Below are 21,098 nucleotides of genomic sequence, written 5' to 3' on the forward strand. Positions count from 1 at the left end.
TGGTTATGAGTAGTGCTGCTTGGGGCGTGGGTTTGCACATACTGCTTGAAGGCTATGAACTCTTAAGATCTGTTAGCTTAAGGAAGTCACATCAATCAGTTATATTTTTTGTATATGCCTCCATCTTACTTTTAAAGCTCTTAACTTTATTTCCAGAGGCCTTAATTTTACTTAACAGCATGTTTTTCTTTTATGTAATCTATTCTTATAAAATTTGTATTGTGATGTAAACTGTGGAAATATAGATGGTCTGCTTTTTTAGAGTGGTGCAATCCTGGAAAAATATACTCAAAAAGTGGAACAAATTCCTTGAAAGAATGAGCTGTTACTCATTGCTGTGTCTCCCAAATTATCTAGGCTGTGAGGGCTGGAAGCAGTAGAGTGAGAACCAGGGAAGTGTTGTGTTGAGAAAGCAAAAGCAAGAGAATGAAAGCAAAATGCAAGAAAAGCAAGAGAAAGCAAAAGAAAGGGTGAACAGCAGTGTTGAGTGCTGCTGGGGAATGAGCAGGGTGAGTGAGGTGATTCGAAGGGTACTTGGGTTTAGTGCCCAGAGTGAGAGTGATCGGACTGGACTCATGGTCCAGGTGGAGTGAGTTGTGGTGACATGAAGCGAAAGGGTACATTAGTAAGTACAGGTAAGTTTAAGATGGTTGGTACTGATGATAGCAGAGGGGAATTAAAAAGTTCTTTTTTTTAACTAGGCATGCCATGAGCATATTTAAAAGCTGATGGGAAGGCTCTAGTTGAAGGAGATGTTGAATATTTGAGAGAAGGGGTTAATAGTTTTGGTCAGGACGTAGGAGGGGGTGGGATGCAGCTGAAGAAGGAGCTGGTGGTGTTGATGGAGGAGGAGGACAGGATGGACGGAAAGTTGGACTTGAAGTGGATGCAGGTGGTTTGTGGGTTTGAGTCTTGGAAAGATAGAGGAACTCCCATTGAAGTTTCTGGCTTTTTTCTCTGAGCTAGGAGATGAGGTCATCTGTTGAGAATTATGAGTTAGGAAGGAGAATTACAGTTTTGAGGAGACTAAATAGGGTTTGATGTGGATTTCGATTGCTGGGCTTTTCAAAGGAGTGGCACTGTCCGCTCCATTTGGATGTATATTAAGCATAAAGTTAGATGTCAGGTACTTGAGAAAAGATAACGTATTAACCTTTTTGCTGTATAACTTGACACATATATTGAATTCTTACCAAGTGCAGTATATTGTAAGACAGGTCTCATAGTTAGGGAGCTCATAAACTTATAGGGAACATTTATCAAGTGCAATAAGCAGTAAGAACAGGACTGAAACTTGAGAGGTTGTGTCTGACTGCAGAAGAGCTAGATCTTTGTGCATGGAAAATATCTTCAGCAAGTGTATATGGGGAGTGGGGGTGAGAAAGTGCTCTCTGCTGCAGAGAGCAGAGGTAGCACTATGTTGGTACCGTGTTAATGGCCTGGTGGATAGTCCAGGTTGTTCAAAATTATCCTTGAATCAGCGTGTCTCTGTGCAGTTTAAAAGCGTCAGAGAACTTACGACTTGAAACAAAATTTCATAAAAATATATGATCCCCTCAGAGAAACTCAAGTACACACCTATTTTAGGGAAAATGTATGGCTAGTCATCCAATATGTGACAAGCTTTATACAGCATTGTAATTTCCCAGTTTGGATATGATGAATTCAGAGCTCATTGAGTGTAAGCGGCATTGTTGGATTCATTCAAGCTTTTTTTTTCTCTCTTCAACAGAGGATTAAAAAAAAATTCCAAATTTGAATCCAGGACTTGGAAAATGCCGGTTGTCTAAATACAGTACCATATTGTGATAAATATAGCTATTGAAATTTTAAGAATCTTTTCACAAAACTTTCTTTTAATATTCATAGCAGAACTTTTTTTGGAATGTTATCTGAAAAACAGAGGACCATTTTATTATCAGAGCTGACTATTAATTAGGGTATTGTTTCGGATATAAAAGTTGATCTGCCACTGAAATTCTATTTGAATATGTATAGTCCCAAGCTTGCTTTGTGTATTTAATAACTTTAGTACCATAATTACTCTGTTTACAATTAAGTTTTGGTGAATATGCTAATATGGAATATACCAGTGAATGATTTCAGTAAAGTGTGGTGTTGATTTACATTTTCATGTGCTTTTTACTTGAATCTGAATTTCATTTAATGTCAGTGGGAGAAGAAGTGGTCAGATTATGTAATGGTTAGTGACAGTGAACTTTCTTTTCTTTGAAATCTCTCTCTTGGATTGGGCATCATAACTTGGATTTGCTTTGCTCCAGCTGGGCAGAAATTATGCAGAAAGATTTAATTTGGTGGATGTTTGTTCCCTCTGGTTTCTTCTTTTAATAGAAACCTTAATGTAGGTATTGATTTCATTGTTAAGAGAAACCTATAATATACTAAAGCAGTTGTTTAATTCCAGTGAATATTTTAAGTTCTTTACTGAGGCAAATGCTTATGGTCATGTTATTTATTAGTTTTTGACCAGAGACTTCTGATTTTAAGTACTTCTCCTTTCTTCTTTTCAGAAATCCTCTTAAAAGGACAAGGAGATTGAGACTTCATATTCTCTGAAGCTCGGAGACATCTTTTACTCTGAACCAGAGAATAAGAGGAGTGACCAAGCGGAGCAAAGGTCAGACAGGGTGCAGGTGGTGCCAGGAGGGGGCTCCCTCAGGTCTGAGGCCTGATGAGGTCTCAGGCAGAGCTGGCAGAGTAGGTTCTCCAAAGGAAGTGGCCCACCCCGAGGGCACCGCCAGTAGCCTTTGCTGGAAGAACAGGAGTGGGTGGCAGCAGAAGAGGGCCCAGGGACACTTGCTGGGTGAAAATGTTCCGATGTGGTTGGTACCCAAGTGTGTGTGCGTGTACAGAGATTTGTCAGCCTTTGTGGGACTTATGCAGGTTATCAATTTATTGCCTCTCAATTCCATAAACATCTTTCTTTGCTCTGTTGATGATGCTTGAACTAGACCCTGTAAGCATTTTTCCTCTCCAGCACAACGTTAGGTTAGTCAGTAGAGGGTGAGGGAGGGACATTGCTAGGCAGAGTGGGAAAGGGGCTTCTCTTGCTGTTGCAGTGTGCTTGGTCTCCCCAACACCCCCACCCCCATCGCCCCCCGCCCCTGCCACCCTTCTAAAGAGTGGATGAGCAAAGCATGCTTATCCTCCATGGCTTTGTTTCGCATCCCAGTAGCAGTTATCTTGTTTCCACCAGGACCCCAGCAGGTGGAGTCCTGTGTACAGCAGGCGCCCTCGAGGGCTCTGCCGCCCAGTGGGCTGTGGCCACAGCCCATCCAGTGAGGAATTCCTTTCTGTCTTCTCTCCTTTGATCTTGTAGATTGTACCTGCTCCCTGCCTTTGCTCTTCCTTAGAGTTCTCTTACCCTTTTTAATCGTCAATAGTACCTTTTACAAATTAATAATTTTTTATTATAAGTTTTTTAAGTTACTTATGCATTTTAACTCCTGATTGGATCCTGACTGTTAATAACACTTAAGGTTTGTATAATCAGCTGTTAATTTTACATAAATTTGAAAATAGGATGAAATAAGTCATATGTATAACTTGATTAATTTTAATGATATGAGCATACAATGTAGATATTACCCAGACTGGGGTATGCGACATGACCAGAGCCCCAGAAACCTGACTCCGTGGTCCTGCTGTTTGACTTCTGTTATTATGGAGTGGGCTTCGCAGGTGGCGCTAGTGATAAAGAACCTGCTGACCAGTGCAGGAGACTCAAGAGATGCCGGTTCGATCCCTGGATCGGGAAGATCCCCTAGAGAAGGAAATGGCAACCCACTCCAGTATTCTTGCCTGGAGAGTTCCATGGACAGAGAAACCTGCTGGGTTCCAGTAGTCCATGGAGTCGAAAGAGTAGGACACGACTGAAGTGACTTAGCACATCACGGATTAATGAGATGAATCACAGAGTGTGTCGTCTTGTGTCAGGGTTCTTCTGTCAACATACCATTTGGGTGGGTGGTCTTCAGTCGCTAAGTCATGTCCGACTCTGCGACCCCATGGGCACCCCAGTCTCCTTTGTCTTCCACTATCTCCCGGAGTTTGCTCCATCAAGCTCCATTGAGTTTGATGCTATCTAACCACCTCATCCTCTGCTGCCTGCTTCTCTTTTTACCATCAAAATTTCCCAGGATTAGAGTCTTTTCCAGTGAGTTGGCTCTCTGCATCAGATGGCTAAAGTGTTGGAAGCTTTAGCTTCAGTATCAGTCCTTCCAATGAATATTTAGGGTTGACTTCCTTTAGGATATGGGCTTTCCTGTAGCTCAGCTGGTAGAGAATCCACCTGCAATTCAGAACACCCCAGTTCATTTCTGGGTTGGGAAGATCCCTTGGAGAAGCAGTAGGCTGTCCATTCCAGTGTTCTTGGGCTTCCCTGGTGGTTCAGATGGTAAAGAATCCTTCTGCAGTGCAGGAGACCTGGGTTCGATCCCTGGGTTGGGAAGATCCCCTGGAGAAGGAAATGGCTACCCACTCCAGTATTCTGATCTGGAGAATTCCATGAACAGAGGAGCCTAGCAGGCTACAGTCTATGGGGTCTCCAAAGGTTGGACACGACTGAACGACTTTCACTTTCCTTTGGGATTGACTGGTTTGATTTCCTTGCAGTTCAAGGGACTCTCGAGTCTTCTCCAGCACCACAGTTCGAAAGCATCGATTCTTCAGCACTCAGCCTTCTTTATGGTCCATCTCTCACATCCAGTTCTCACTGAGAAGACCAAAGTTTTGACTATACTGACTTTTGTTGGCAAAGTGATGTTTCTGGAGGTTCATGTATTTTATTGTATCTGTTTTCCTGTTGACAGACACGTGGGTTTCCAGTGTCTGGCCACTCTGAGTAAAGCTGCTGTCGCCCTCTCACGTGTGTTTGGTGGATGTGTTTCCGTCTCTGTTGGGCATGTGCACAGGAGAGAAACTGTTGGGTCGGGTCGCAGCTGCTGCACAGCAGATCTTCAGTGTGGTTGAAACATTGGCTCGTGCGTGAGAACTCTGTTTGCTCCGCATCCTTACCAGCACTTGGTATTGTCAGGCTTTCACAGTGCAGATCTTCAAACTTTTTAGGAATAGATAATTTAAATGCTGTTTAAACTCTTTATATTGTGGTAAGAGAAGACAAACTTCTAAAGTCTTTTTATGAAGTGAGCGTAACCAGCTGCATTTGTTTAAGTCTTTTGTTTGTCCTCACATTTTAAAAGATAGGTTATTCCATATGTAAAATAGATAGCCAGGGGAAATTTGCTCTATGACTTAGGGAACTCAAACTGGGGCTCTGTGACAACCTAGAGGGGTGGGATGGGAGGGAGGTTCAAGAAGGAGGGAACACATCTGTGGCAGACTCGTGCTGATGTATGGCAGAGACCTACACAACATTGTAGAGCAATTAGGCTTCAATTAAAAGTAAATGTTTTAAGAGGTTACTGACCAGATGCTTATTTATTAATCTACCGTCATTGTCACCCTCTCACACCCAGCAGAAGCCAGCTCTGAGCACTGACATGGCTGTTGGTTGTCTGTGGCCCATCTAAGATTGTAGGACTGCCTGGATGGGGACCGCTGTATCTTTTTCCACAAAAAGCCACCGGAGGAAAGGAGTTTAAGTTAGGATTATTCTAAAGAAAATTCTGTGTTGTAGTGGCCCCTTTTTGTAAGAGCAGCAGAGTATATGTCAGTGATTTCTTCACATTCATGTGGAGTAGTCTGGAGGTATGAGGGAAGTTTTAACCCAAGGATGAGGTTAGTTTCAAATACTAACTAGAAACCAACTTTCCATTCCATTCCATTCCAAAGAAACTGGTGATACAAAGGACCTACATTATACAAGTTATATGAACTGTTTTCTATAGTTAGTTTACTTGGGTTGGTTTGATATATATGGTGGTGGTTTAGTCGCTAGGTCGTGTCTAACTCTTGAGACCCCATGGACTGTAGCTCACCAGGCTCCTCTGTCCATGGGATTCTCCAGGCGAGAACACTGGAGTGGGTTTCTCCAATACTTGTGCATCTCCCTAATGTGTATGGATGACTGACTAAAAGGGAAAAAAAGCTGGATTCCCACCTCATATTTTATACCAGTATAAGTGTAGACAGACAAAAAAATTAGCAAAGAATTTTATGAAACCATAAGATAACTAAAGGAAAACATAGGAGATGTTTGAAAAAAAAAAAAAAAACAAATAATTTTACTGGGAGAGGTCTTTCTAAGGATGACATAAAACTCCAAAACTGAAAATAAACAATGTCAAAAGACAAATAAATTGGGAAGATTAGTTGTAACGCCAAGAACTAATTTCTTTAATACATATAAAATATATAAGGAGTGCCCATGAATAAAAGAGCAAAAGGCCACCAATAGTTCACAGGAAATGAAGTACAGGTTTTACTTTGGAATCTTTTTGTGTGTGTATGTGTGATTGGACCAAGCTCATAGAGTATGAAAGGATTTCCAATTTTGATCTCTTGGTGATTGTTAATTATAGGAACAGTCATTTGTATGGCAAAACCAATACAATATTGTAAAAAAAAAAATAATAATAATAAATAAAAAGGTATCCTAAAAAAAAAGTAAAATAAAGTTTAAAACCATAAAATATGTCACAATTCAGAAAACCTTATTATGCACATACAGACATAATGAATCCGAGGGAATTTTATCATAACCACCACTTACGTCAAGAAAAATGTGCCCACCATGGACGCCATCCAAATCCCAACTTTCTTATGCTTCCCCAAAGTCAACTCCAGCTTTTTTGGTAATGGCTTTCTTTTCTTTATAGTTTTATCATTCAAATGTGTATCCCTCAACACTGTGGTTTAGATTTGCCAGATTTTGTTAGATATGCTTTGAAGTCTTTTAAAATGTAGTTTTCTTCTCCCCCATCTCTTTTTTCCTCCTTTATCTGTTGAAGAAGTGAGGTCATATGCACCATAAGGGTTTCCTTCCCGCAGTTAGAATTCTGCTGATTGCATTCCCGTGTCATAGTTTATCGTATTCTTCTGGTCCCTTCATATCCTGTGAATTGATAGGCTGAATCAGATTCAGGCTCTGTTTGTTTATTATTTCTTTTTTGGCAGGATTTCTTCATGGCTAGTGGCGTCTTCTTTTATCAGGAAGCATATACTGTCTGAATAGTTCTCTCCTTTTGATGTTAGTGTCTATCAGTGCTCAATGTCTGGATCCGTTAATTCATTAGGAGGTGGAAGTGGGATTAAGCTAAAACCATTCTTACTCATTTACTAGCTGAAATTTTTCTGTGTAAAGAGAAATTTCTCTTCATCTTCTATTTGGTTACCTAGTGGTACAATTCATATAGGAAAGGAAGGATGGATGCTTGATTGTTTCCCTTTATTCACTGGTTTTCAAAATTGAGTGGTTTCTTGCTATCCTCTGGAGGTGACCACTTAAGTTTTCTTACTGTTATAAACTCTTCGATTTACCCATTTTGTGTGTTTTAATCCATTATGGTTATTATCTTTATTGACTCAAATTGGATCATCTTTGGTTAGTGGTAGCATCTTCCAGGTTGACTCCCTAGACATATCTGACATAACTCTAGTAGTTTTTGATAGCGTTCTTGACATCTAGAAATGACGAGATCTTCCAAGATTATCTTGTATATTTCTAGCTCCAGACCTGAAATCAGTAATTTGTTCAAGGCGCCGTTTTAACAGGAAATAGTATTTCAAGAATACAGTTTGTGTACTAGGAATGCTCTTTGTTTGCTACTGTGTTGTTTCTTTTTCTCAGCTTTTCTTTTTGTGAATAGGGCTTGGGAATACAGAGGTATATATCTGTGTGTGTTTATATATATATATATATTCTTTCTGTAAAAGAGAAAATTACCTTTTGAATTAAAAACGATACTTCCAAATACAATCCTGCCTCTTCTTTCATCTGCATCCCCTTCCATATTTGAATCCTGTTTTTTAAGGACACAGCAATGGTAGAATTAAAACATCACATAATTATTCATTTGCATTATTCCATGTCTGCCTATAATATCCCTAGTTAACAAAACCAAGGATCATCACAATATGAGCGAAAGTTGATTTTTTTCAGCTTGTTTTCCTGTTTTTTGCAGTTGTACTATGTCTGCATTGTCAGAACATATACCTATTATATACTCTATCATCTCCTTTATAACCCTTGTTGAGACTCAGTTCTGCAAATAATTATCTATTTACTGCTCACTGTCAGTTCTTACAGTGATGTTTCTTTAGTCATTTGGTGTATCTGAGACTTGCTTTCTAGTAGATTCTTACTCCTTTCCCTCATTTCTATGTTGATAACACTTTGAAGTCTTTAGACTTGAAATTTAATTGAGTATAGAGTCTTTGGTTCGTATTTTCATTCCTTGAGTCTTAAATATGTTACTTCCCTTTTTTCCTGGCATAAAGTGTTGCTGTCAATGTGATGACAATGTGATTTTACTTTCCTTGCAGAATATCTTCTTTTTGGCCTGGAAGCACAAAGAATATTTTCTTTTATTGTTAATTTCAGTAATTTTACCAGACTAGGTTGTATCTTAGAGCTGATCATCCTGGGTTGATTAGTATGTGGGTGTGATCTTTCATTTTGTAGTTTCACATTTTTTTTTTTTAAGTTCAGGAATCTTCTCTAATTAAATCATTTAGACTGTCTTGAATGCTGTAAGGAAATTAATAGGAGATTACTCTGGTGGTTTGATAAAGTTGATAAAATTTAGAAGGCATTCCTTTTAGTATTTGATAGTACTGTGTGTTTTAGTTATTATACTCAATCTGTTTAACTGTAGTTGTCAAAATCACCTTTTTTTGGTGTTTCGAATATGGGCTATTATGGTTGCACTGAAATTCCATTCAGGAAACTCTTTTTAATGATTACAAACACATTAAGAGAATTGATTGGTACGAAGAAATAACAAGCACATTCATTTATTTTGAGGTTTTTTTGTTAACTTAGGATATAGACAATGAAGATATATATCAGTACTCTGTCAGGAAAAGTTAAATTTAAAAATTTCCCAATAAATTAATAAAGAGCATTTGCATAAATGGAGTTTGTGTATGTAGAATGATAGTGGGTAGATACTTGCTTAAATTTTCCAGTCTAATGTGGTGTGTATGTGTTTAGAATATCCAGGCTCAAAACAAAACTACTTACGTAAATTGTCAAATTTTAACAGACATCGTTTATCTGAATAGCCATTTCAGATGTTGCAGACTACCTTACAGCTTTTATCAATCTCTTTCTTTACTATATCTATAATATAGTTTTAAGGAACTATAGAATCCTGAAAACTGTTTGTTTTAAATATTTTTCAATTAGTAGATTAAAATAGGTTATTCTTAAGAGTTTGAAATTACATACCACCTCCATACACTGTTAGCATTAAATAGCATTTTTAGTCATTGATGATTTATACCACTGGAACTTTAAATATTTTCTAGCAAGTAATTGCATGGATCATGTTGCTTATTGCTTCCTCTTCCAAGTTAAGAGATAAATAGAATTGAGCACTTATGAGTCCTTTATTTAAAGTTTGGAGTAAGTAGGAATTTGAATAGCATCTTTGCATAGAAAGCTTTCCTCAGTGAAAACATTGTCAACTTTTCCAGGATTATAATTTTGAGTGTTGCTTTGTTTTATAGTGAAAATGCCTCGTGTAAAAGCAGCTCAGGCTGGAAGACAGGGCCCTGCAAAGAGACGTCTTGCAGAACATTTTGCAGCCGGAGAGATAATCACTGATATGAACAAAAAGGAATGGAAACTGGGGTCTCCCATTGGCCAAGGTGGCTTTGGTTGTATATATCTTGGTAAGTATTCTACTACTTCTGATTGTCAGTCCAAAGATTTACAAGTTTGTTATCAAAATATTTCCTTAATTGCAGGTTTTACAGGATGCTCCTAATAGTCTACGTCAACATAATATTATTAGGCAAAAGTACCTCTCTGACGTGGGAGTGGAGAAGACGGTTGATTTAATCACAGTAGAAATAGAGGATAAGACATCTCTAGTGTTGCCCGTAGTGAGCATAGGCTTTATATTTCATAGATATTCTATATGATGTTAATCTCCTTTGAGACCCCAAAAAAGCCATATCTTTCTTTCCCCACCTCCACCCAATTAGGATACATTCCGTTTGTTTAGTGTAATTTGGAGATTTTTTCATATCTTTAATAGGTATGGATATTTTTTCTTTCTCTGCAGCCTTAATAGTCATCATGGTGGAATTTAAGAGAATGACCTAAAAATTGCATATTAAGTCTGAAATGTGCTATTTAATTAGCACATTATTTAAATTTTAGGGGACCCATTGTGGAACCCTGAGATACTATAAGTTAGCTAATTTGTTCATTTGAAAAACATTTTACCTGATTGCTTCTAAAGCTGTTTCTCTTAGAATATTAGTATTGATACAGTGCATTTAATGATTGCTTTTGATATTTCTCTCTGACTTTTCTATTATATATTCTTACTCCTCTAAACTTTATTTATTAAATTTCTGTATGAGGTTTATAAAATCTTGTTTTTAAAAACTTTCTTTTTCTTTCAAGCAACATCTTCCTGACAATACTACTATTAATACTAGATTAGCATCGTGTGAAAACTTGTTAGAAGTGCACACTCGAGTCCCACCCCAGACCCACGAATCAGCAGCTACAGGGAGAAGGTATATCCCTGTGACTGAAAAAGCCCTGCAGGTGGTGCAGGTAGATGCCTGGGAAAGTTTGAGAACCGCTGACATAGATGAAAGAGCAGCTGCTCTTAGTCAAGAGGGGTCTAACTCAGCCAGGACCAATGAGTTGTAGTTGGTTAGCTGCAGTCTCTAGAGGTATGTTCATGAAACATAGTTTGAAAACCAGCACTTTACTGTATTTTATAAATACTGTATCTCTAGATCAGTGGCACCTGTCTTAGGGGAAATAAATTGTTCCTTTAGTTTTATTCAGAACCAAACCCATCCCAGGGACCTAGACTATCTGACTTAAACTGAAAGCCTTCCTAAGTCATGAAAGGTTAGTAGCTGTAGCTAGCCAGGTCTGTATTTTTGACAATTCTGTAAGCTCGCTCTACTGCAGAATGTGTATACTGAAGACTTCCTATGTTAGGAATGGGAACTTATCTTAAAGCAAGTAAATTCTTCACTTTGTGTTAGTTAAGTTGCTTTTGGCAAATTTGCAACTTGCTTTGCATGTGTGCCACCTGTTTTATCTGTATTGGTATTTCTCATCAGAAAGTGCCATCTAATAGTATTTTTAATAATCAACGGTTTGACAGATTTCTGTAATAAAGCTTTCACTTTTTAAAACTAGATTGATCTGGAAAAGGAGTTTGCTTCAGTATTGCAGCCTCCACTTTATCTCTCTCTGCCCACTGACCCCAAAACAGCCATTTTCAACATCACCAGCAGTTTCTGCTAAAAGACTGCTTTTTTGTTTAGATGCTTCCTGCAGCGTTTGATACGGTTCACCTTCTCCTCATAAACACGGCTCCCGTTGTCTTTCATAATACACACCTTCACCTGTGGTCTTCCTCCTACCTCTCGACGTGCTCAGTCGTCTTTGTAGCTACCTCGGTGCTCTCAGCTCACTTTGCCTTCTGTGTAGTCTCTTTGAGTGATCTCATCGAGTCTCTTGGCTTCTGTTGTCTCTTTTTGTTGATTTCCATATCTTTTATTAGTAGCCAAGGACTTACTTGGTCCCTTGAGTCCAAGCCCATAGTCAGTACCCTACAAGGGATCTCTGGATGACCCACAGGCATGTCTAAAATGTATATCATCCTCTTCCATCTTGTGATTCTGTCAGGATCAAGAGAGGATGATCTGATTGAATGACACCCCTCAAGCAAGATACTGGAAAGCATTCTCAAGTGTTATTACTCTAATCTTCCTGGTATTTCAGCTGGTGCTGTTGCTTCCGCTATGAGACTTCTCAGATACATTCATTTCTCCCTCTCTTTTGCTGGTTCTGCCTGGGTTCAGGTCATTTTCACGTCTTGTCTGGATTCTCACTATAGCAGTGAATTTTCTCTGCTCAGCCCTGCCCTCTTGCATCCTGTTATTCACATTGTAGCTTGAGTGATCTACTCTGTTTATTTGATGCTTCTCCGATGGCTCCCCCAGGGACCTTAGGATGAAGTGCCAGACTTTGAGAATGGCATCCCAGGCCTTCCACGCAGTCTGGTCCCTATGTAACTTTTTTCTTCATCCCTTTTATTTCCTCAGAATCTATCTTTGACTAGCATGCTGCCCTTTGCCTCCTGATCTTTGTAGGTGATGTTTCTTTTGCTTTATTTTTCCAAAGCTGACCTTAGGGCAGGTGGTATCTGATTACAATGCTCCTCTGTTAACCCTTTCATAGTGTGTTTCACACTGCACTGAAATTTTGTTTTTCTCAAAATAAATATGTCCTCCTTGGCAGTGAAACAACTCTTCTTATTGTTTCCTGGTATCTGGCATATTTTTCAGTATATGTTTGAATGAATTATTGAACTTCCCTTTCCCCCTTTGAATTGTGCAGTATTTTTGGGATACTATCCTCATTTTAACACTTTGTGCATTAAATCCTTATTTTAAAAAATTTAACTTTGCTCTGTTATTAATTCAGCGTCTGGGTGATGCAGTCACCCAGCAGGAGTGTTCCTTAAGGAGCCCAGACCTCTTTTGCCCATTTAGCCATTTGTATGGCTTGGTGTTCCTTCTGTTGTCTGAAGTATTTTAGCTACAGCCTTTTCACAGTACTTCTGCTTTCCAGCTGATTGGTGTCTTCTCCGTTTCCTTTGCCTGTCCCTCCGCATCTCTTCAGCTTCTTATGTGAGAATGCCTTAGGGCCCAGTCCTAGGACTTCTTCTTTCCTCTGTCTATACTCATTCCCTAGGGGCCCTTCCAGTTTCATGACTTTGAATGAATAGCATTTCTGTGTTGACTCTCAAATTTCTTTATCCAACTTGGACCACTCTTCTGAACTCAGGACTTGTACGTCAGCTGCCTGTTTAACACCTGAACTTGGATGTTTAATAAGCATCTCAAACTTAAGAGACCCCAAAACACCAGCTCCTCCTGCAGTTTTCTGTCATAGCAAGTAGCAACTTCCTCTTTCTGGTTGCTCAGGCCAAAAACCTGGAGTCATCCTGGCCTCTCCCCTCCACCCCGCCTTACCCTCTGCATCTAATTCATCAGCAAATCTTGTTGGCTCTTCTTTGAAAATATGTCCACAATCCGACCACTTACCACCGCCTTGTGTGCTGCTGCTCTGGTTCACGCTGCTACCATTCCTCACCCAGCGTATTCTGATAGCCTAACTAACTCTCTGCTCTGCTCTTACTGTCCACCCTCCGTTCTCCACAAAGCCACTCGCAGAATTCTTTAGAAAATCAGTCTGAGCTTACCATTTCTCTTCTCCAGCTTCCAGTGGCTCGCCGTTGCATTCATAGCCACAGCTTTAGGTCGCCTGTCTTTGTATTTGTTCTCTGCTGCTTTTCTGATCTGTGCTCTGTTACTTTGCACCTCACTTGTTCTTCTCCGGGCACATGTAGGCCTTTGCACTGGACTGCCTGGAATGTTCTCCCAGATTATTTCCATGGCTCCGTCCCTCACTGTCTCCAGACCATTGCTCTAGTGACACCCTGTCACTGAGTTTCCTTTTACTAACTTGCAACTCTCTACCTTCCTTTCCTGCTTAATTTTTCTTTCTCTTGCACTTACTGCCATCAAATATACTTTATATTTTAATCGTTGTCTGTGTCCAACTACTGAAATGTTAGCATCATAAAAGTAGAGATTGTTTGCTCCTGTTCATTGCTAAATCAGTTTCATAGAAACTGGCATGTAATAGCTATCTGGTAAAAAAATATGTGTTTAATGAGCATGGCAAACCTTATTTTCCTGATTCAGCATTTTAGGGCAACTATGCTTCTTATTTGCACAAAATAATACGACAGCCACATTAAAATTACTCTGGATGGCATTTCAAAGGTCTAGTGCCAATATCCTGAGCCACTGTTCTAGAGAAGTTACCTTTACCCCAAACGAGTGCTTTTTAGAACTTTAGCTCCCTCTCTTCTTACCTTCCTAATGCTACTTCTTAAAAGGATTCCCTAGTTTGTTAAATTTAAGAAATTGTATTAGTTATCATCCTCTTGGGAATTCAGAGCATATATTAGCATATCAAAGACCAGGAGTACTTTTGAATTAAAGAAATCTTTAACTCAGTTTTCCATACTTAATTGATGATCACATTGAAAATAGCAGCAATTGTAAGATGACTTCCAATTTCAGACATGTTAAATTGTGGGAAAAAAGTCTTAAAATTGATGGAAATAGGCAGTAATGATATCCTGAGACACATATTTGGGAACTGAAATTTATTCTACCAAAAGGTTATAGATATACAGATCTAAATATTAATAAAGGGTTAGTAAAAGGCTATAATAGTGCTACTTCTTGTTCTGATATCATATATGTCACTTTTTCAAACAGCTGATATGAATTCTTCAAAATCCGTGGGCAACGATGCACCCTGTGTTGTAAAAGTGGTAAGGAAATGTTTCTAGCTGATTTTTTTCTTTTCTGTTGATTTAGTTGTATTTATTTTGTAAAACATTCTTTTTAATAACTAGAATTAATTAAACCATAAGGTACTGCATTTTTAATAATGATTCATAATTATTAAGTGAGACCAAACATAGCTTTATAGTTCTAAATAATTTGAATTCAGAAGCTCTCTCCCCTCTCTTGCATTTAGTGGCACTAGTATTTGTGGGAAAGGAGTGAAGGCTGGAGGCTTGTGGGTGTGGGGTAGGGACACTCAGCTCCTTCATTTTATTTCAGCTATATTCATAGTAGATGAGATGCTTCTTTATATCCTACAAGATGATACTACTTTAATGAGCTTTATTGTATTTTGTCATGCATTTGCTTCTGAACTTACACTTGGTCAGTTTTTCTTTTTATTTCCCGTTATCTTTCCTTCCCCTTTCATTTTAGGAAATAGTTATTTATTTGTGGTCACTTTGAAACTTCTTTTTGCTACCCTGATGTTGAAATTAGTTTGTAATGGGTAAAGGCAGACAGTATCTTGTCTAACATAGACATACTCTGAATAGCCAGGTCAATTTATATATTGGCACTAACAAGCATTTTAACTACTATTTGTTAGTAAGTGAAGGTGTATGCGTATGCATCTTTTTGCTTACCAGCATTTGTAACTCCCCTCTCAAAATTCTTCATTGTGTGTAAAGAACACGTTTTTGTTAAATAGAAGAAGTAACAGGGTCTCTTATTTGGGCAGATTACCACAAAGTCCCCCCAGCGCTGCTTTTTTCCCTAAAGGCTACAGATTTCTGGAATTAGAATTACCTCAAGGTTTTTTGATTGATTTATTTTACTGTCTTTTTTTTAAAAAAAGAATATATTTGATCTCGTTTGAGTTAATAACTCTTGGATCTGAGTTGTTTTTTGATTGTGTTCACCAAGTTTTTATTCACGTATAGTTTTTATAAGGAAATAGATATGAAATAAACAATTTGAATCCTTTTTGACAAGTGCATATGCCTGTATAATCCTACCTCTGTTAAAATACAGAGCATTTCTATCGTTCCCAAAAGATTCTGGTGTCATTTTCTGATCACCGTGGAGGAAACCACTTGTCTGAGTTTCCTTCCTCCCTGTGGATTGTTTCTAGAATGTCCTATAAATGGTATTTATGCAGTACATTCTGTTTTGCCTCTTACTACTTATGCTCAGCATAGTGTTTTAAAGGCTCGGGTATCTTGTTGGCATCTCAGTTGCTTGGTCAGTCTTTATGTCGTAGTATTATACGGTAGCTATATTAGACTTAGTTTTCTGTTTCCTGTTGATAGACGTTTGGATTGTTTCCAGTTTTGGGCTCTTATAAGTAGACCTTCTGTAAATACTCTGGTCACTGTTTTTCTTGGATCAGTACCTAGAATTACTGGTTTATAGGGAAGGTGCATATTTCAATTTATAAGAAAGTACTAGCCAGATTTCGAAAGTGGTTGTTACTATTTTACACAGCCACCAGTAACATGTGAGAATTCCAGCTGCTCTGTGTCCCCTTTAACACTTGGAATTGTCAGGTATGTTGTTGGTTTGTTGGGACTGTGATATCAGAAATGTAGTAGTGTCTTCATAGTTTTAGCTTATATTTACTTGCTGACTGGTTGTGAGCACTTGTGCATTATGATTATTGACAATTTATATATTTTCCTTTGTGGAGCCTCTTCAGTCTTCTGTGGTCTTCTGGTACCGCCCTTCCCCCTCTTTTTGTTAATAACTAGTTTTGCTTTTTATAATTCAGTGTAAGAGTTATTCTGCATACAAGTCCTTTCTTAAATACATGTGTTGTAAATCTTTTCTCATAGTTTGCGGTTTGCCTGTTTATTTTCTGAATACTTTTTCTGCATCTTTTGAGATGAATCGTAGGATTTTCTTCTTTTATTTTGTTAATGTGGCGTTTATATTGATTGATATTTGGATGGTAAACTGACTTTGTATTCTTATCAGACACTCCAGTTAGTTACGGTGTATTATGCTTTTTGCATAATGCTGGAATTGATGTGCTAATATTTCATTAAGGATTTTTGCATCTTTGTTCATGAGGGATATTGGTTGTTAATTTTTCCTAATATTCCTGCAATGAAAGCATCTCTCATCTCCTTGTGTGGTGTCGGTGTCAGGCTTCTTGGCGTACTGAGCTTGGTCTCCCCTTCTGGCCCCACAGCATCTCAAGTGTCCTGTCTTGGGGCTCATTTGCTTGTCTCCGGTCCTTTAGAAGTCACAGTCCTGTACTGCCTATTTTGTCAGATGTCTGAGGATAGTCATTTTCCTGTATTTTGTCCAGTGTTCATATTTGTTTACTGTGAGAGGGCTAATTGGATCCCAGCTATTCCGTCATGCCCGTGGGTGGAAGCAACGTGGGTAACCTTAAAGTGAGTGTGGTTGGTTTGTTTCCCCTGCCATTTCACTTTTCTTTATGCCTTTTCGTTTTGGATTTTTCTTCCTTCTCATGTATTAAATTCCTTTGAAATACTTAGTTTGCTGCTATGTCAGAGGAACAAAAGTTTGTACTATTAAATTGGGTCATTTGCATTGAATTTGCATGGAATATTATCTGCATTTGTCTTTGATACGACAAATTAAAATATTAAAATCTATGGGTAAGATGAGTTTCTTCTTAGGATCTTTAAATAGTTTCCACTGTGGGAAAAAAACAAGTCCCCTTATGAACTTGTCATAATAGTGGGGTTCAGAAAATACGGTTGCCTCTGACCACCAGGCGGCTGCTTTACCTGCACGGTTATCTCCAGGTCTCAGAGGAAAGTGCCTGAGCCACGGCTTGTAGGTGGGGCTGCTGTGTAACCATGTCTCTTTTTCTTCTGTGTAACCTTAGCTTCTTTAAAGTATGTTTTATTTTAGGCTTACAATATTCTTCACTGTGAGTAGTTCTAAGAATTTTATTTGTTAGTCAGTGTCTTTTTTGCTTACAGAATTATGAAAGAAAATGGGCAGAAACAAGTATATCCTCACTGCTTAAGGTAGCAAATTACATTTCTAAGTTAAAAGCCATTTGTCATCACCCCTGGTTCAGGCCTCTGTCTCCTGTCTCCTAATTTGGTTCCACTCCCATTCGCCCATATTACGTCTTCCCTTTATAATTAGGGCGATGATCAATATTCAGCTGATTTCTCTCTTGCATTTAATATTTCAGTAACATTTTCAATGTCCTGGTTTGTCTGTGATCCTGGAAGAATGCCATAAGCAAAATAATGTTGACTTTTTTTCCCTCTCTAAGAGCTGGTTTAGTGATTGCTGTTGGTCGTCTTCCCTCATACCTGTCTTTCCTGAACTCCGTTAAACCGCGGGAGGCCCGTTCTGTATATTTCCATCTGTTTTACAATTTCACTTGGTGATATCCTTCTCATGGCACTACTTGTTTTAGTTTTTAGGTGTTAATTTTATCTCCCCAACTAGATTTTAAGGACCTTGTTTTAAAATTTGTTTTCTTTATGCCACCCTTAAATGCCTGTTTTATTCTTTTCAAAACTTTTTGGCCATAATTGCTTACCACCTTGTAACTTCCTGATGCACCTATTTCTGTTTCTTGTCTGTGCCTTCTAGTGTAGGCCTGTCTGTGATTTGTCTTGTGATAGGCAGCGCCATAGCTCTGTTCATTACTTATCTACAGTTCTTTTATTCTCATAGAGCTTTGTAGAAGTCAGAATGATTCATCAAATACAAACATGTGAAATGACTATCACCTCTTTCCAGTATTAAGATCAGAACTGTTTATGAACATTTGCTTGTTAAACATCAGGAGCTATTAAATACCATTTTTTTCAAAGAACAAGTCCTATTCTTTGGGGGAAACTTCGTAATTAATTACCCAAAAAAGCAAGATATAAAACTATAATACACAGGTAATTGTATAAAATAGCTATATATAGAAAGAAAATATAGTATTTCCAGATTTTCTAAAGTGAATTGGTATTTTATCTTTAGAGAAAGAAAAAAATTGTTTAAGAAATAAAGGCAAATTGATTTTTAATGTGAAATTAGACTTAATAATTTAATAGCATATCAAATCAAACAGTGGTTTCAGCTCTGGTTACACAGGATAATTACAATCTCCAAGTGCAGGGCTGGGTTATCGGTATTTTTAGTAAAGTCTCCTCAAGAAATTCTGTTATACATCAAGATTGAGAGCCACTGGTGGGGTCTGGCGCCTAGAGCACCGTAGTTCTGAAGTCTTCAGTGGGATCCTGTGCTCATGCCCGTGCTTATCTTTGCCTGGTATCCTTTTATTCCCTGGGGGCACCAGGTACCCTGTGCTTCTGGTAGGGTTTCGGTCTCCGTGTGGAAGCCTGGTTGGAACATTTGATTACTGCACTTGCAGTGTTAACGGGTGTGCACAAGAGCTCCAAATACTAATCCATGCATTTCTTACATTTGGTCTTGAAGTGAAGTAACGACTAACACATTTAAGACAGATGTTTAGGTATATGCTAGGTATAGTCTCCAGAGAAGGCGATGGCACCCCACTCCAGTACTCTTGCCTGGCAAATCTCATGGACGGAGGAGCCTGGTGGGCTACAGTCCATGGGGTCGCTAAGAGTCGGACACGACTGAGCGACTTCACTTTCACTTTTCACTTTCATGCATTGGAGAAGGCAATGGCAACCCACTCCAGTGTTCTTGCCTGGAGAATCCCAGGGATGGGGGAGCCTGGTGGGCTGCCGTCTGTGGGGTCGCACAGAGTCGGACACGACTGAAGTGACTCAGCAGCAGCAGCAGCAGCAGGTATAGTCTCTGTCCTCCTCAGTGACCGGGTCTGGTTCGCCCTTACTGACTTACGGGAGTGGTCCTGGACTCATGGTGCTAGGGCACTGGTGATGGAGACCTGAGAGGCACTCTCTGTATTTTATTTCAGGAAAGTAAACGTGTAGAGAGAAATGGTAAATTGGATAATGCAAGGAGAAAAACGTCTTTTTGTGTATTTAAAAAAAAAAATACTTATTTATTTGTATGGGGTCTTAGTTGTGGCACTCTCGCTCTTTTGGTGTGGCAGGCAAGTTTCTCTCTAGTCATGGTGCCTGGGCTTAGTTGCCTGTCAGCATGTGGGATCTTAGTTCCCCGACCAGGGATTGAACCCATGTCCCCTGCACTGCAAGGTGGATTCTTAACCACTGAACCACCAGGGAAGTCCCTCCTTTTGTGTTTCCTTGTTAACAGATTGTATAATGGATTACTTCATTCAGTCCCCCTTTGTGGTCATGTCAGTGAGCTAGTAGCAGAACTGGGGTAGAGGTCAGGCTTTGGGATCTTATATTCTAACAGTTCTTTATGTTATAGTCTGTTGCCAGCATGTACTAATAGATATCTGTAGTCTGAAGTTCTCTGGAAAGAAGGTGAAGACTGATGTTTAATTTCCTACACTGATGTTATGAGAAGTGACCTGAATTTTCAATTCATATATCATAATTTTTTGGTAGGAAGGAGAAACTTTATACAGCTTCATTTTTAAATGGCAGCCAGTTGCTTTTAGATGGTGCCGTTGAAATATATCACATTTTAATTTTTTTTCTGTTGTCATCTTCATTTTGACACTTAGAAGTCTTAAAGAAACGTTTAGTGATATTCTAGTTAAAATGTCAGTCCCAATTTCTTTTCTAAATCTTGGCTATTATAGAGTTGGCAAAGTATTTTAGATTTGAAGTATGTTAATAAAATTTTTAGTTATGAGTTAAGGTATTTTCTTCAACAGAAATAGCTAGCTTTGGCTGGAGTGCAGTGCCAAGGAAGTAGGTCCTTTATTTTGTTATAATGGAATTTTATTGAATTAGAAAAAAGGATGAAATGAGATCAAAGAGTCTTTATTGTAATGGGACTTTCAATATAATAGCTTGATTTATATAGGTTGATTCTTATTATTATAAGTTTAATAAATTATTGCCTGAAGGAAAGCTTGAAAATTAAAGTTGATATGACATAGGTTGAAACTGAATAAATCAGAATTTTATACAGATGGTAATAAGCCAGGAATGTGTCTTAGGAAACTCCTTTCAAACCTGAGTTATGAGCTACTCTAAAAGTTAGCCTTTGGGGAGATGCTTCCCAAAATTCCTCTCCTGAATTTCCATTTCTTACACTGAATCTGTTACTCCTCCTGCAGGCCTGTTCTCAGCCATGGGCTCTAAGCATTCACAAGTGTCTGTCTAGCTCCCATTGCTGCAAGGAAAAGAACTACAGGTTATGGCAAAACTTGCGGTTGTGAGTCCACAAGGTAGTGATTTGGCACACCTTAGTATACTGGTCAGTTTCTACTTCTTAATACATGGTGTACAGCCCGTGTGTACCAGTCTCTTCCAAAGCTTGCCTGTAACAAATAAGGCTAGCTTATTTTCCAGTTCTGATCCCAGTGTTATGTATGTTGCTCTTTTGCTGTGGAATACTTACTCTTAGTGGCTACTGCCTGACTCTGCATATTGTCTAATCAATCTTCCTGTAAGTACTTTAACTAGGGATTTCTATTCTTCTGAATAACAGGAAATCTGAGATAATAAACTGTGTATTTA

General features: G+C 38.7%; 1 protein-coding gene across 9 annotated transcripts in view; it reads left to right on the plus strand.

Moving 5' to 3' along the window:
• Positions 1–21,098, plus strand: part of VRK1 (VRK serine/threonine kinase 1) — an 80,489-nt gene that overhangs the window by 24,480 nt on the left and 34,911 nt on the right. For 8 of the 9 annotated variants that reach the window (XR_003507362.1, XM_027521073.1, XM_027521077.1 and 5 more), the window contains 2 exons: positions 9,655–9,819; positions 14,485–14,540. Coding sequence is in view for 8 of the 9 variants with exons in the window: in XM_027521073.1 (XP_027376874.1) it covers positions 9,655–9,819; positions 14,485–14,540 (221 nt within the window). In the remaining variant the exon portion in view is untranslated. Of the gene's footprint in view, positions 1–2,531; positions 2,639–9,654; positions 9,820–14,484; positions 14,541–21,098 lie in introns of all 9 variants that reach the window. The other variant, XM_027521078.1, reaches the window with a different exon arrangement.

Source organism: Bos indicus x Bos taurus, chromosome 21 (genome assembly GCF_003369695.1).
Source record: "Bos indicus x Bos taurus breed Angus x Brahman F1 hybrid chromosome 21, Bos_hybrid_MaternalHap_v2.0, whole genome shotgun sequence".
NCBI lineage: Eukaryota > Metazoa > Chordata > Mammalia > Artiodactyla > Bovidae > Bos > Bos indicus x Bos taurus.